Below are 14,580 nucleotides of genomic sequence, written 5' to 3'. Positions count from 1 at the left end.
GTTTAAGCTGGTTACTTGTGAAACCCTCAGAAGCTGTCAGCGCATCAATAATAGTCTCAACCAGCAAAGTGCAGTACTGAATGACATGATTCCACTAAATTATCCACTCCTAATCACTGCACCACCAAAAAAGTACAGACAATTTGATATGAATTGTAATTGTAAAACCAAGAAGGGTTGAATAATTAGACTAAAGGGCAGAAGGTCCTTTAAGCCAGGACAGAGAAAGCTTGTGGGAGGACTGATTTATATCTGAAAAGTATCTAATCATAAGGACACCACAGAAAAGGAAGTGATTTCTATGTGATAAGGACACTTGGAATTAGTGAGAGTGAGACAAAAAGCACTGAGCTGAAAGCATTGCACAGGAGCAGACTTCCTGGCCAGAAGACTGGGTTTCAAAATGAATGAACCCAGAGTGGAAACCAGAATTCCTTTTCCAGATGAAAGTGAGCCAAAATACTCAAATGCTCCGCAAAGTAGACATTCCTGAGAAATGATACTGAGCAATTCTATCTAAAATAATATATTCTTGATTCAGATTTGTCATTAACCTCAGACTGTATATATAATTGCATAGTGTTTGTTTGTGTGATGCCAATCCACAGCAATTTCAGTTGTGTGTTTTGGCCCATATTATTGCTTCAATGGTTGGTTTTGGTAAAGCCAGATGATTTTAAACCTTTAAGATTAGTTAGTATCTTACCATGAATCAATTACGATAGCTATCACATAACTTCCATAAGCTGTTCAACGTAAATATTTCTATTTTCTTAGTTCCTGGAATTATTTTTCCCCTGCATTTTACAACACAGCAATTAGTAGCAATTAGTGCAATTTCTTTTTGTAATTAGATCTTGAAAGTTTACATTATATTTTGGAAGCTACTTAAAATGAAAGACTTCAAAGAGAATAACTGTAATACACATGACTAAATGACACATGACAGCAAAATCTGAAAGATTTCTACAGAAGTGTACCTTTTATATATCTGCTCTTTTGATTTTAACTATGTCTACTTTGCAGTGAATTCCCATATGCAACATAAGAGAAAATACATTTTTTTCATTGGTATGTCTGTGTATTATTTTCTTGGTTATGCCTATAGATCTCTGCAAACCACCCTATGCCCTCAGGCATAACTCCAAGTTTCTTAGTGGTTATTCACAAGCAGTAATCTTTTTGCTGAGAGACTCCTTGCAGACTATGACACTGTCCAAGTACTTCTTGACATTTCATTGTTGGTTTTGGACATCTGCTAATCATTGTTCACATCTTCAAAATCTGTGTCGTCCCTACTGTCCACCAGAAAATGGGTTATACTGACAGAAAACTAGGGTTTGACAAAATTTCCCACATGCTTTTCTTCTACACATGCAAAGACATCTTTTTTTTACTAAGCCCCAGTTTGGTTCCTAAAGGTTCAAAACAATTTCTGTGGCACTTTTTCTAATAGAGGTACCAGCTTTACTCTATGCAGTCTCAATAAATTAGGTGGTGAAAACAGGTCTGCTGATAACACCTCCCCCGTGAATTCCACATGTAGGAAAATAACGAAATATTTAATCTAAATATCAGTCACAAACCAAAGCTGGTAAAGTCTTCAGGACTGGCAGCAGCCATGAGTGCCAGCACTCCCCCTCGCTCTGTTTGTACTTTGCCAGCTGCAGCATTTACAGCCGCATTCTTGATCGGAACAGCAACCTCCCCCATCAGCACTAGTTGTTAGCTTAATGAAAACATGGCATGCAGCAATTTATTTGATGAACCTTTTAGTATGTCAACATATTAACATGTCAGGGTAAAATGTGCAGCATCATTTTTGCCAGCCCAGTTCCCTCACTCTTTCCTGAGCACAAGCAGGTAATCAGTAATTCAGGGGGTTGTAGTATTTTCCCAAGAGCATGCTGCGAAGGTTACCAACCTTCCCAACTTGCTTTTTAAGTTTGTTTTATGCTGTCACTACCTCTGATCCTTGCTTTTGTTCCTGGACTGTTTTTCCCCGAGAATGGTCTGATCTTTCCTTTTCCCCCCCCTAAGCTCTAATGGAAGCAGATTATGTGCAAACCTCATTTTATGGTGTGGTTTTGGTATTGTTTTGACATACCACAATATCTGGCATCGCGGACTTTTGTTTTGCCTTTGTGTTGAGTGAGAAACCCAGAGAACCATTCTAGCACTGCAGACCAGAGCCACACAACTTTGCTTCAGCTCAAGGAAGATTTTCATCCCTCTGAAACACAAATACAAAACCAAAAAAAGGCACATAACATTGCTTAGTGAGAACATTTATATGCACAAAGGACACACAAACTGCCTATGTCAGCAGGATTAACATGCTGACAATAGCTGCTTGATCTTTGCTCTTTCATGGTCACAAAGACCATGTGCTACCCTGCTGTTTACTATCCGGTGCCTAGGGCATACCTAAATTCAGCCAAGATGCAGGAACAGAAAGGGAGAAGTAGTATCCCTCTATGCTGCCTCCCTGTGGGGGTGATAAAAATCTATCCCCGGACTTTGTTTGTCCAGACTTTGTTAAAATAGTCAGCAGTGTGTACTGTGAGCTTTCCTCCACTAAAACAAAGAGTAATTCCCTCCAACACAATTCAGATTGCATTTCCATGTAACTCCTACCCTTGACTGGGCATGATTTGGAGATAAATAGATGGAAAGCTACTTCTGGATTCATTTGCCAACATGGATAACTGCTAGAACATCTTATTCAATACAGAAATAGGGATTAACAGTGTAAGTGGGTTTAAAACTTACTCTAAGGGTATCTGAGCTACTAGCATGGTCTAGAGAGAGAAACAGTGCATCTTATAATTCAGTTTCCTTCTCCGTGCACAAAAAATGTACTCAACACTAAACAAATGTGTATCAGAGACTAGACCACAGCACCATTCTCCAGCTACAGCACCTTCAGCAAATGGTTCACTAAGCAGATCTTTGCTCTGAGAAGAGGTTGCTGTGACAAGAGGCTCAGTGGTTGCTGGTTTGCCTCCTCAAGCATTTCTTGCTCACTGCAGTTCTGCTCGCTGCTTCCTACATCTACTTCTGGACAAGTGCACTCCAGCAAGCAGCAAACCTGTTAATCATTCTCAAAATGAGTAGGTGCTGCTTCCACTGCTGCTGTTTTTTCCCCCTCTCTCACTGCTGGTCACAAAGCTCATCAGGGCACCTGACTGTCAGACTGACAAAAATAATGGAACACAGGAAATGTTCCTGTGTTTCATCAAGAAACACAGAGGAGGAAACAAAAAAGGGAAGACAGTCATGAACTCACCAAGTAGCCATGTGTTGTATGTTCCAGAGCAACACTATACTGTCATGGCCTTCTGTGTTTTCAGTCACCTACCCTCTGAAATCCTAACAATACAGTACTCTGGAAAGTTATCCAGGAACAACGGCTTCCTATGTGGTAAGAGTCAAACTGAACACTTCAGGTAGGATCTTCCAAGAGGCAGAGGAAGAACATGGCATCACAAGCATGAGGCTGATCCAGCTCTAGAGAGCAGCATGAATGACAGTGTTAAGACTAGGGATGCTACAGATCACGGTGACAGCAATAGCACAGCACTGGGGGATGCCCAGAGGCTAAACTGGTTATTGAGGCTGCAAAAGAAGTTTGCTTCCTGCCGAGATTCCCATTGGCTGGGGTAGGATTTTTCAGCCCCGGCAGAGCAGGCTCTGCTGGTATATCTAGCAGCAACACTCCTGAGCAGGCAGAGAGAAGGACGTGCACTGGTGGTCTGTCAGGATTGCAGAATGGATCTGAAGATGTTCCTGGTCTTCACTGCATTTTTGCTTCACACTTCCCTGGGCTTTCCTATTCAGGTGAGAGCAGCTCCATGCAATTGTGCTCTGTCTTCTAGCTGGAAGCAAAGCTGTGAAGACTTGTTTTGATAAATTTCCTGCAAGAAAATATTAGTAATATAATAATATATAAAGGCAATCTAATAATTTGGTTCCTCCCTTTGGCCTGATTTTGATGCTATTGTTGTTGCATTAGTGAGTTATAGAAGAATAATGTCTTTTATCTATTGGTTTTGCAGGAGAAGTATGAAAACAGCACAACAAGTAAGTAGGATTTAGACTGCTATTTTTGTTTGTGTATCACACACTTTGTTTTGAGAGCATGTGAAAGCACTGACACAGGCCTTTTGAATTAGGCCATGTTTCATAATTTGTTATTGAGCTAGGTGCAGATGTGTTTTCCCAAAGATGTGCTTTACACAGTCTTTTGGGTTATGGTTTGTTAGGTTAATTTGTATGCGCTTTCACAGGCTTGAAAATAAAATTTCAATAGGCCTTTTTGTTACCTTTTCATTAAATTGAGTGTTATAATAAGACTGCTATTCATTTGCCTTCTTGCCTACCTTGGTGCAGCAGTAAGAGAAAAGGATGTCAGGCATCAAAGAAAGCTTTGCTTTGCTCTGGGATGGAAAACAAATAATACAGGCTTAGCTTCTGGCAACTTGCAAAATACAAGGAGATAATTGCAGATCTCCAGAGGTCAATGGGAAGGAACCTGTAGGTAGACTTTAACTACATCAAGAAACTGAGAGTAATGTGTGTGAGAGGAAGACACCTTGGAAAAATTTGCCTGACATAGTCAAAGCAAGTAAGTGACTAAAGAAAACTGACAAATTCTTCTTTTGAACTGTTATGTATGGCATGGAAACAAAGGGATGTTGTAAAATTACTGCTTATTGTATTTAGAAGAGACCAAGGGACACGTTTACTTGAGTTCAAAGTAGTCTGTTGCTGGGACTCAAAGTTACAGGGTTACTGGGACAAATGCATGCAATGAGTTTGAATTTACCATCGTTACTGGGTTTTGTGCCTTTTGAAACGTCTTCCAGTATTTACAGTACAGGGAAAACATGAGCTGTGTAATTTTGAAAGCGGTATCACACCAGATGTTCATTTCATCAAGAAGTTGGCAGATGCCTTCTCTGGTGTTTCATTTGGGTTTTAAAAAGAAGTTGCAGGCTGTATGTGCCTAAGAATCTGGAGCCTAATTTCCACTAACTTTGACTACTCAATTAATCTAATGCCTCTTGGGTGCATAAATTCTGAATCTGGTCAACCCAGCCCAGAAATGTTCTTCCCTGCAGAATATTTATAGATTTCATGGATCTCTCTGAGGCAGCTGGTGGGAATTGACTGAACTTTTCTATAATAAACCACAATCATTACAGTGGGCTTCCTTTACCATATAACTGAAGTAACAATTTGGAAAAAGAGATTGAAGTCTTTTTGAACACAGATAGGCTTGGAAATAAGAACTATTTACTTGATTGTTCTCTCCATCAGTGTTGAATAGGAGAAAAAAAGCAATTGCTTTACATTTTGACAAGGAAGAGTGCAATATTGACAAACTGGAAGAGATTCACAGACAGGCTTGCAGCATATCCATCATACTTAAGAACAGGTCAAACAAACTGTGGTCAGTTATAATATAGATAAAACTGTTTCTGCCTTAGGGAAAGCAGACAAATCGATGACCTCTGGAGGTCCTTGCAATTTCTAAACTTTTATGATATTATAACAGTGAAGTTAGAAATTTGCACATCAGGTCAGATTTTCACTTCTAGTTTGTATCTAGAAACTGATATTTGGTAAAAATCAAAAAAGACACCTTAGGACTTAGAATGGTACATGCTGCTGTCAGGTACATATAGAAGATGAGATTGTTTTCCCATGTTAAATTATAGCCTTCATCTCACGTTATAACATTACTCTTGGACACTGTGAAACCAGAGGGTATTGTTGAGCTAGTTAGCCTGCATTTGCAAAAAAAACTGGGGATATAGAGGGGTTTTTGTCCCTGGTTTCTTTTGTAATTTTCCACACTGAAGCTGAAAAAATATTTTGTTGATTTTTAGATGGCAAGTGACTAGAATTCTGTCCCTCAGCATGATCTACTAGGAATTTTCATAGCTTTTTTTCTGAATATCAATTTAATTTCTGTGCCCACGCATCAGTTAGTGCACTCCATTTCCCTCCAAGCAAAGGCCTTCCCATGGCTGAGGAATTCCATAATATTGAACACTGTGAAGTTGTATTCAGATTCTAATTTATCCCTCTTGTTTGTCTTTTTTTCCTTGCTTTTTGCAGCAACAGAACCTACTGAGGTAAGGGCAGCTAAATCAGCTCTTCTGATCACTTTGGGGTTCTACATTGTGAAAATAAGGTTAAGATTCTTGTTTTCCACCTGTATCTCCACCAGTGGAGTAATGTCTTCTCAGATCAACAGTGTGTCAGAATGTATCTGAAACTTATTCCACACTTCAGATTACATTTCCCTTTATGATATCTATATTTGCCAAGATATCAAAGAAGACTATTTACCATGCTGTGGTACTTCTTTACACATGGTACAGTATATAAAAGCTCAAGACTGCACTGATGGAAGATACATTTAATGGGCCTGGACACTGTTGATACTTTATATGTTATATTATTTAATTTAATGTTATATTATAAAGTGTGAGATAATACTAATATATCATTCTTTCAGGTTACTACACAAGAGGATATATATGGTATGTATTACTCCATCTACAAGTACGTATATGAGAGGATATACTGATTGCTAGCCACCCAGTTACTCCAGAAAATAGTACATGCTTAACACAAATTAACCTTAGGGAAGGAATTTTAAATGAATGCACTCACCACAATATTTAATGCAAAGCAAAGTCTCTTGGCTTTGACCAATTGTTTGGCCTTGCCAAAAACATCACCTCTTACTTTTGCTAAAAATAATTCTGTTTAAATAATGTCCTGATTTAATTCCCTTCCAAAGGTTGTAGAAAGCATAGAGGTCAGGTGTTTCTGCTTTTTACTGATGTCAAGGCTTGTTGCATAATGCTCAGAGTTGGCTGATTTTGCTTGCAAGGCCTGGGAGTCCTTGATGTTGGGCTTAGCTGGGGACATCAGTATGACTCATGGAATAGGGATGCAGTTCCAATTCCATTGATTTCAAGAGTTTATCAAAAGGTTAGCATGTCCAGCAGGAAGCATCAGGACTGCTCTCCATCTGTTTTTGCTTCTGGTGTCTTATGTTGTAGGGTTGAGTGTAAGTTATATATACAGAAGTCAAACTGCAGTCTGAGGCTTAAAAATGTGACGGTTATGGGGAAAAAAAGGGAGAGAGGGAAATAAAAAGAAGGGCTCTTGGGATTTGATTAATGCCAAAATAACTACAGCTGGGATGGTATCAGGATTGTGTCACTGAACAAATATCTACATGAGTGAACACCCTACCAGTCCCTAAATAGGCTATGTAAGTATGTCATGCATCACTGGAAAATCATCAGGTTAAAAATCAAGATTCATATTTTCCCCGGGAATGAGAAAGTGATACTCTTGTATTTCTGAACAGAATCTCCATTGCCTACAGAGACTGATGTTGAGGAAGAAGTTATTTTTAACAAAATTCTGAAAGTTAACCAAGGTAATGCCCCCAAACCCTGTTGATAATGGGTCTGTCTTTGTTGCTTTTGGGGGGTGATATGGGAGGTACAATATCTTACGACAGTCTGTGAGAATATTTTCCCTTCTTACACACCATCACGTAAGAGATGCCCAGAGACAGGACAATGAGACTACTGCTGAAGCCCTATAGTAACTCAGACCTATAGAGTCAATACTGAAGATGCTACCAGGTGTAGAGGCAATTGAACTATCCAGACAGTTTCTTCAATTGTAGCTTTCAACATCTTTGTCATTCTTTGGACTTCAAGAGTGAACACAGATATTTAGATGCCTTGTTATTTAACTGCCTTTTACTTGAATTCAAGCATCACTTGCACTCAGTCATCATATGGCTTTGTAGTACAGACTCCTGGATGACCTACAGTCAGTTCCATGTTCCCTGCTCCAGACTTGCTGTTCCTTGACCCTTCCAAACTTTTCCTGATCTATCAGCTTGTCTTTCTCACATTTTCCCTTCAACAGTCATTCGAGTAGCTTTATTACTGTCTGTAAAAATAGACACCAAACATGCCTACACTTTTCTCCTGACTCATTTCTCTTTTTGGTTTGCTCGCCTTCTTGGGTTTCCTTGTAGACACCTCCTGCTTTTGTCCAGTACCCTTCCTGGAGAGGTATTTGATGTCATTCATTCAGTGTCACGTGATGGATGATTAAACAGTACTAAAGTACAGCATCCCTCTCACTATTACAACTGCTTTCAGTCATTCCATATCCTGCCTGAACACCATCCAGCAGAACTGGATCTTCCCAGTTCTGTGTCCTCTTAGCTAAAGACACAACAGCAAAATTAGGGAGGCAGATAACATCCATCTAGCTGAATAACCTGTTTCTCATGCTAGCCAGGAACAGATGCTTAGGGAAAAATAGGAAAAGAGTATTAGTAGAGAGTGACAGCTTTCCAAGTGTGCTTAGCAAGCATCCAGCAACCTATGGCTCAGATGTTTCCATCCTTTCTCTCTCACCACAGACAGCTCTCAATACTTGCAAGAAGGTGACATAGTTCCACGAAGGAGTCGCAGTGCCATCAACTGTCGCCATTGCAACTGGCCCCAGTCCCGTGATGGGATTGTTCGTGTTCCCTATGTCTTGGATCCTACTTATGGTGGGTTTAAATTTCAAAAATAAAAAGTGGATTTTATCCAATAAAATTCAGGTAGAAAGCTACTTATAGTGATGACACAAACAGTTGAATAAATCAGTTCTAATAATTTACTTGTGCTGTGTAAGCACAGATGAATTTTAAGTTACAAAGACCTGAACCAGAAAAAGATCAAATGTCTTTGAAAAGTTTGCATCTATAATGTTTTGGATCTGTTCTCTTGGAGACAAGAACGGTCATTCCATCTAATGGTACTTTCCAGAATACCTGCCTTTATAAGGTTCATTCCTATTACAGTGCAGCTTCAATGGCCGGCTCTTCGTTAGTAGAACAGCTTGCCATAGTGGTGTCCAAGTGTCCAATAAGAAGATACATCAACAATCATCACTATAATTAAGAACAAGTGGTTGAAAAAAAAAGGTACCAGAATACATCTGGACAAATATCTGGATAAACAGGATCTTGTGCCAGGCTGTTAACATCTTAAATGAAATTAAGTACTAAGCAATACAAAACACGGAAGGGCCTAGGCTAATGTTTCTGTCCCTCATTTACCCTGTTTTTGAGAACATGTGAGATTTTAATGGCACTTGCCATTGTCCTCCTGTGACGCCTAAAATTAACCCTTTCTTCTCCAGAGGAGAGCCACGTAAAAGGGATTCATGATGCCATGGCAGAATTTGAAGCACTGACTTGTATTAATTTTGTGAAGCGCAAGACAGAACGTGATTACCTCAGCATTAAATCTGTCGATGGGTGAGTTGAATGATAAATTAACGAGTTATTTCTACAATGTTTTTCAATTCTTCACTACAGTTATTCTGTGTGACCTTAGAGAGGCCTTTTTTTTTATCACAGTGCCAATGTATCCTCCTTGGATACCTCACTAGTGCAAGGGCTCAACACGTATATCACAGACTCACTGCAGACACTGAAGTAATGCAAATTATGGAAAAGTACCATTAAAGTGGAAAGAATAAGCTCATGTTTTCTATGTGATATAATGCACACTTGAGAACAACATATATTGATTACTTTTTGCACAAGTAAACCCAATTTCAACCTATGAAATAAACAGTTTTCTGAATCACAGATTTGGCTCTCAAGCTCAGAATTGGAGCCTATGAGAAAATTGTTCAACATCTGTTAGCTTGAAGTGCTATTCACCTTAGCTCCAGCTCTGATATGGTGTTCAGTATTTTGGAAAAAAATGTAATTTCAAGGGAGTTAAAGTCACTGTAAAGTCAGAAGTCAGGAGCCTCTGTGCTAATGAAAATCTTCCAGGAAGATTTAGCAATGATCATACTGTGTTCTTTTCTACACCATGATTGGTTTTGCCTCTGTAGACTGACTATTACAGTGGAGAGGAAGGAGTCCTTCCACTCCCACAAGAGGTATGGGAAGCAAGGTTTTCTGTTCTTCCCCTTTGTCTGCCTGACAATAAAAATCCTATAATCTGATGCCTCTTTCAGCTGCTGGTCCAACTATGGGAGAGTAGGAGGTGGGCAGACTGTCTCTGTGATGAAAGGAGGATGCTTGTGGAAAGGAGTAATTCAACATGAACTGGAGCACGCTCTGGGCTTTTTGCATGAACACTCTCGAAGTGACAGAGATAAGCATGTAAAGATCATGTGGGAGTACATCAGTCCACGTAAGTACTTTGAACTCTTCAATGTAGAAAATGGTGTAGATACATCCTATTGCTCCCAGCCTTCCCTTCTTCCCTGATGGGAGAAGGTTGGAAGCATACTCTAAGTACAATATCATATATTACAGCTGACAGATCAGACTTCAAGAAATTTGAAAACTCCAATAACCTGGGTCTTCCGTATGACTATTCCTCAATAATGCACTATGGCCCGTAAGTAGCAGCATGGCATTCCTGTTGTTGGAGCTCAAATCTTACATGAGAATTAGTTTCTATCATAACTGTCTCCTAACTACCAGTTTCCCCAATTCCGCTTCTGAGAAAAGCAGTAGGAGTCAGTTCATACAAACCTCTCTGTAGGATTAATTCGATATCTTTTATATCCCTTAGCTTTCCGTTAGGGAGCCCTTAACTGCTGAGCCTGGGAGCAAAGGAGACTATCTGGACAATAACCCTGCTTACTGCTGGACATCTCAATAAAATCTATTTAAACAGCACTACTGGCCACAGCAACAGCTTCTGTATAGTTCTTGTTCTCCCTCCAAAGCATGCCATTGAATCCTGAAAGAAGATATGGTACTTAGAGAACATAATTTCTCATGTGGGTTTTTTTCAGATACACATTCACTAATACCACTGGAAAAGCGACAATTGTACCAATTCCTGATGGATCAGTACATATTGGACAGAGGCAGGGGCTGAGCAACTTGGACGTGGCCAAAATCAACAAACTTTACAACTGCAGTAAGTTTCTCAAAGCCACCCTTTCATCTTCAACTCAGATCCGGGCATGTCGCAGAGGCAGCAGTTACTCATCAAAGACTGTGAGACTATTGTCATAAATTCATGGTACTCATTTGGGTTACTCTGGGAGAGAATGCAAAAGTGAAGCTGGAGGCAGGCTGTGATTAGTGAGAAAATGGTTTCTGCTTCTAAATTAAATAAAACGCATTCACTATTGGTGTAAGTGGCTGCTGTGCAACTGACTGCTGGACTAACTGCATACCACATTGCATACTTCAATGTGGTAATTTGGTTTCTTACAGTTCAGCAGACAACTATTGATCCCAAGAGAGCCAGAGATCACTGTTCCTCACGGCAGTTGGTATTTAAGACCTGAGCTAAACCAAAACAGTCGTAGGCTCCTCTGAACTGGAACCATTTCATGTCCGGTTTTCAAATGTTTAAGCTGTCATTCTAAATTTGTATGTTTAAACTCTTTAAATTCAACCTCTGCTAAACTACAGAGCTAATAAATAAAAAAATAATGCTTTTTTCCAAGCACTACTTTACTTTTCTCTTTGATGCATTATGTGAAAATTAGGACAAGATGATTTTTCATTTTAATCAAGATATACTAGTACTCTGAAATGAATGGTGACAGATTAGACAACCAAGAGCCATCCATTCTGAAAGACTGTACTTGTAAATTAGTGGAAGCTTCTGCAACCCTGGTGCTGAAGCAAACATTTTTTTCTCAGGTCGTTGCAGCACTATTCTTGACGGAACTTCTGGGTCACTGAAATCTGCCAACTACCCAAGAAATTATTCAGATAACACCAACTGTGTCTGGCTCATCCGAACCCGATCCAGAAAGGTAATCACAGGTTTATAGTGGTCTTGAAATATGGCTGAATTTCTTTCTATGTTAAGCACCTCAAGCTTTGTCTGCACAGCAGTTCCCAGATAAGATCTTCTCCATGAGAGAGTCTCTGCTTCTTCTTATGCCCTTAAGCCAGATATAGGCCAAGACAACTGCAGAGCTGTGATTTTGAAAAACCTCAATACTTTGGGCTTCAGGTTTGCAAAATCAAGACAAAATTATCTGAGCATGGGAGCATTCAGTCATTAGATCTGAAGCCTCAGAGAATGAGAGGCAAAGCTGGGTAAGCAGTGCCAGTTCGTGCTTGGCTGCAGCTTACAGTCAGTCTGTTTTAAAGGAGGCTCCATGAAAGAAGTATATATGTATATTAAAGGTTGATTTGCTCTTTCCTTCCAGGTTTCCCTGTACTTTCAAGCCTTTGAGCTGCAGAAAACCAGAGGCTGTCAGGGTGATTATGTTAAAGTTTATGATGGATCCAGCAAGTCTTCTGCAGTTCTAATGGACAAGACCTGTGGATCAAAGATACCAAATTACATAGTTGCTTCTAGTAATCTTATGCTTGTAGAATTCATCACAGATGGTGCTTATACAGCTTCTGGTTTCCAAGCCACCTTTGCTGCTGGTAAGTCTGAGGACAGGAAGAATGGCAAAGAAAAACAGTCTATGTCATATCAACCTTTCTTTTCACTCAGGAAAAATACTGAGGAACTGCTCTCCATGAGAGCCATCACTTCCTTCCTTGCTTTTGATTTAATGGATCAGTTATATACTGATACTATTTGCTCATTCATGCAGATGGGGCCACACTCAGGATTAAGTGGTGTTAGCCAGGTGATTGACTGTTCCCCTTGCCTCTCAAATATATTCCATTACAAAACACGTGCCAATATGAGCAATCAATTTAATGTTACTGCATCACTAGCACAATGGAAATAGAATAAATTGTAATGCAGCATTTAAATATAATGTTCCTCTGGAAAAGATGCAGGTTTTAATCACAGAGTTCAGAGACCTACAGTGAAGTCACCCATTCCCCTGGCAAGGAGAGAGGCAGCATTTCTATGGTCAGGATCCCTGGAATGTATCCAGCTAAAACATGTTTTCTTCAGTCCCATTTAATGAAGAACTAAGGCCAGAACTATACACTGAAGTTACCATAGGCTTGTGAGCTAGCATGGAATAAAGAAATGCCTGTTTGTAATTGTAGCCTACTGCAACTGTAGAATGGTGCAGCTTGCATTAGTACAAAAGAAAGCTCAGCTATATCACACGACCTTGTATTTGCCATGGAATAAAAACAAGCACATAGAATTTGCATAAATCCACTGGAATGCAGTAACTTGACTGTATATCCAAACCAAACCAGCAGTTTTGCATTGTCTCTATGTGGTATCTATTTCTGTCCACTGTAGCTATGGAAGGAAAGAAGAATAAAAAAACTCATTCCACTTTGATGTGTCCACAAACATGAAACAATCTTAGTTGCCAGATAAAATGTGATTTAGCATGCATGTATTTTAGAGATGCTTCAGTTTGTTCAGAAAAGCTAAATATTCTCTCATTTTCCTTACAGTGGGTAATCAAAGAAGATCTAGCATCCACAACTGACTTAATGAAGAATCTATTCTGTGAATACTGAAATTATGTTTCCTACTTTGCTTCTATCCTGGCTTGGATCAGTATGAAATTTAATTCCATTAAGAATCAAAGTTTTCATCTTCTGGAGAAAGTTTATTCCCCAAGCCATATAAATGTACAAATTCTATACATCTTGTATACTTCTCTTTTTGTCTGCACAGTTAAGTTATTACCTCTTTCTATTTAACAATTGAATAAAAAGCTTAATTTAAAAAAAAAGTTTCTATTTCTGTTTGCAGTAGTCACTTCAAGTCAAATGCACTATCCAACACACTACCAGCCCCCCTCATTCAGCCCTAGGGATGTCTCTTAAGTATACCATTGACATCATCATGGGTTCAGTTAGTTGGCTGAAGAGACCAGCTTCAAACTTTAAAAATTCATTTTGTGGTCTTCATGGTCTTCAGCATGAAAAGGTCTTCCACGCAGACTCTTATCCCAGCCTAACATTTAAGCTTCCAAAAATGACATCTCTCTTCGCAGTTCCATTACATCCTTAAAACGCCAGAAAGATGGACAAGACAAATCTATTCCCAGTAAAGGACTGGTGCTTCCCATTGCAGTTTTCCTTGTACAGTTTTGGTAGACAGAGAACACCTAAAGGTGCTTCTTTAGCCACAAGCCATTTTTGGTCCACAGAGATGATTAAGCTTATCAGAGGACGAGAGGTGGACCAGATAAGGCTCCCAGAGTTCATGCATACGTTCAGGGAAGAAATTTTTTGTCAGGGAAGAAGCTAAGCTCTCTCTTCTGATCTCATAAGGAGGACAGAGGGCTGCAAGTGTCAGGAATCCTGGACAGTCCTTTGCCTGCAATTACACTTTTGAAATTACATTCTCTTGACCAAGACAAGCCTGTAACAGATCTGAGCAAAATAGGTTGCTGTTTTAATCCACAGCATAGACAGATATTAAACATATGACTAACATGGGCATTTAATACTTGTATTTTTAAGGCTGAAAAAAGGAAATACCCTTAAAGTTTTTACCCTGTAACAGTAGAAACCTGGGAATTTTTCCTACAGAAATACATTTTCAGAAAAGAATTGTGGGAAATGAATTTGAATCTCAGAGTAAAATGTAC

At 39.4% G+C, this 14,580-nt stretch overlaps 1 protein-coding gene across 1 annotated transcript; it reads left to right on the top strand.

Annotated features, from left to right (window-relative positions):
• The first annotated feature begins 3,756 nt into the window (after positions 1 to 3,756).
• Positions 3,757 to 13,498, top strand: LOC127472989 (astacin-like metalloendopeptidase). The gene is made up of 13 exons (XM_051792023.1): positions 3,757 to 3,840; positions 4,059 to 4,083; positions 6,127 to 6,143; positions 6,530 to 6,554; positions 7,397 to 7,468; positions 8,477 to 8,611; positions 9,247 to 9,364; positions 10,081 to 10,259; positions 10,385 to 10,469; positions 10,873 to 11,000; positions 11,738 to 11,853; positions 12,256 to 12,690; positions 13,433 to 13,498. Exons 1-13 carry the CDS (start codon positions 3,772 to 3,774, stop codon positions 13,496 to 13,498), a joined length of 1,470 nt encoding a protein of 489 aa, XP_051647983.1. The 5' UTR covers positions 3,757 to 3,771.
• The last annotated feature ends 1,082 nt before the right edge of the window (positions 13,499 to 14,580 follow it).

Source organism: Manacus candei, unplaced genomic scaffold (assembly GCF_025592945.1).
Source record: "Manacus candei isolate 608988 ecotype Guabito, Panama unplaced genomic scaffold, ASM2559294v1 h1tg000033l, whole genome shotgun sequence".
NCBI lineage: Eukaryota > Metazoa > Chordata > Aves > Passeriformes > Pipridae > Manacus > Manacus candei.
This window is presented reverse-complemented; position numbering and strand designations above follow the sequence as displayed.

Excerpts from the sequence above, each read along its gene's own strand:
- LOC127472989 (XM_051792023.1), top strand. The coding sequence starts at position 3,772 with ATGGATCTGAAGATGTTCCTGGTCTTCACTGCATTTTTGCTTCACACT. Across the intron at positions 8,612-9,246 it reads TGTCTTGGATCCTACTTATG|AGGAGAGCCACGTAAAAGGG; the intron begins GTGGGTTTAAAT and ends TTTCTTCTCCAG. Across the intron at positions 10,260-10,384 it reads GTGGGAGTACATCAGTCCAC|CTGACAGATCAGACTTCAAG; the intron begins GTAAGTACTTTG and ends CATATATTACAG.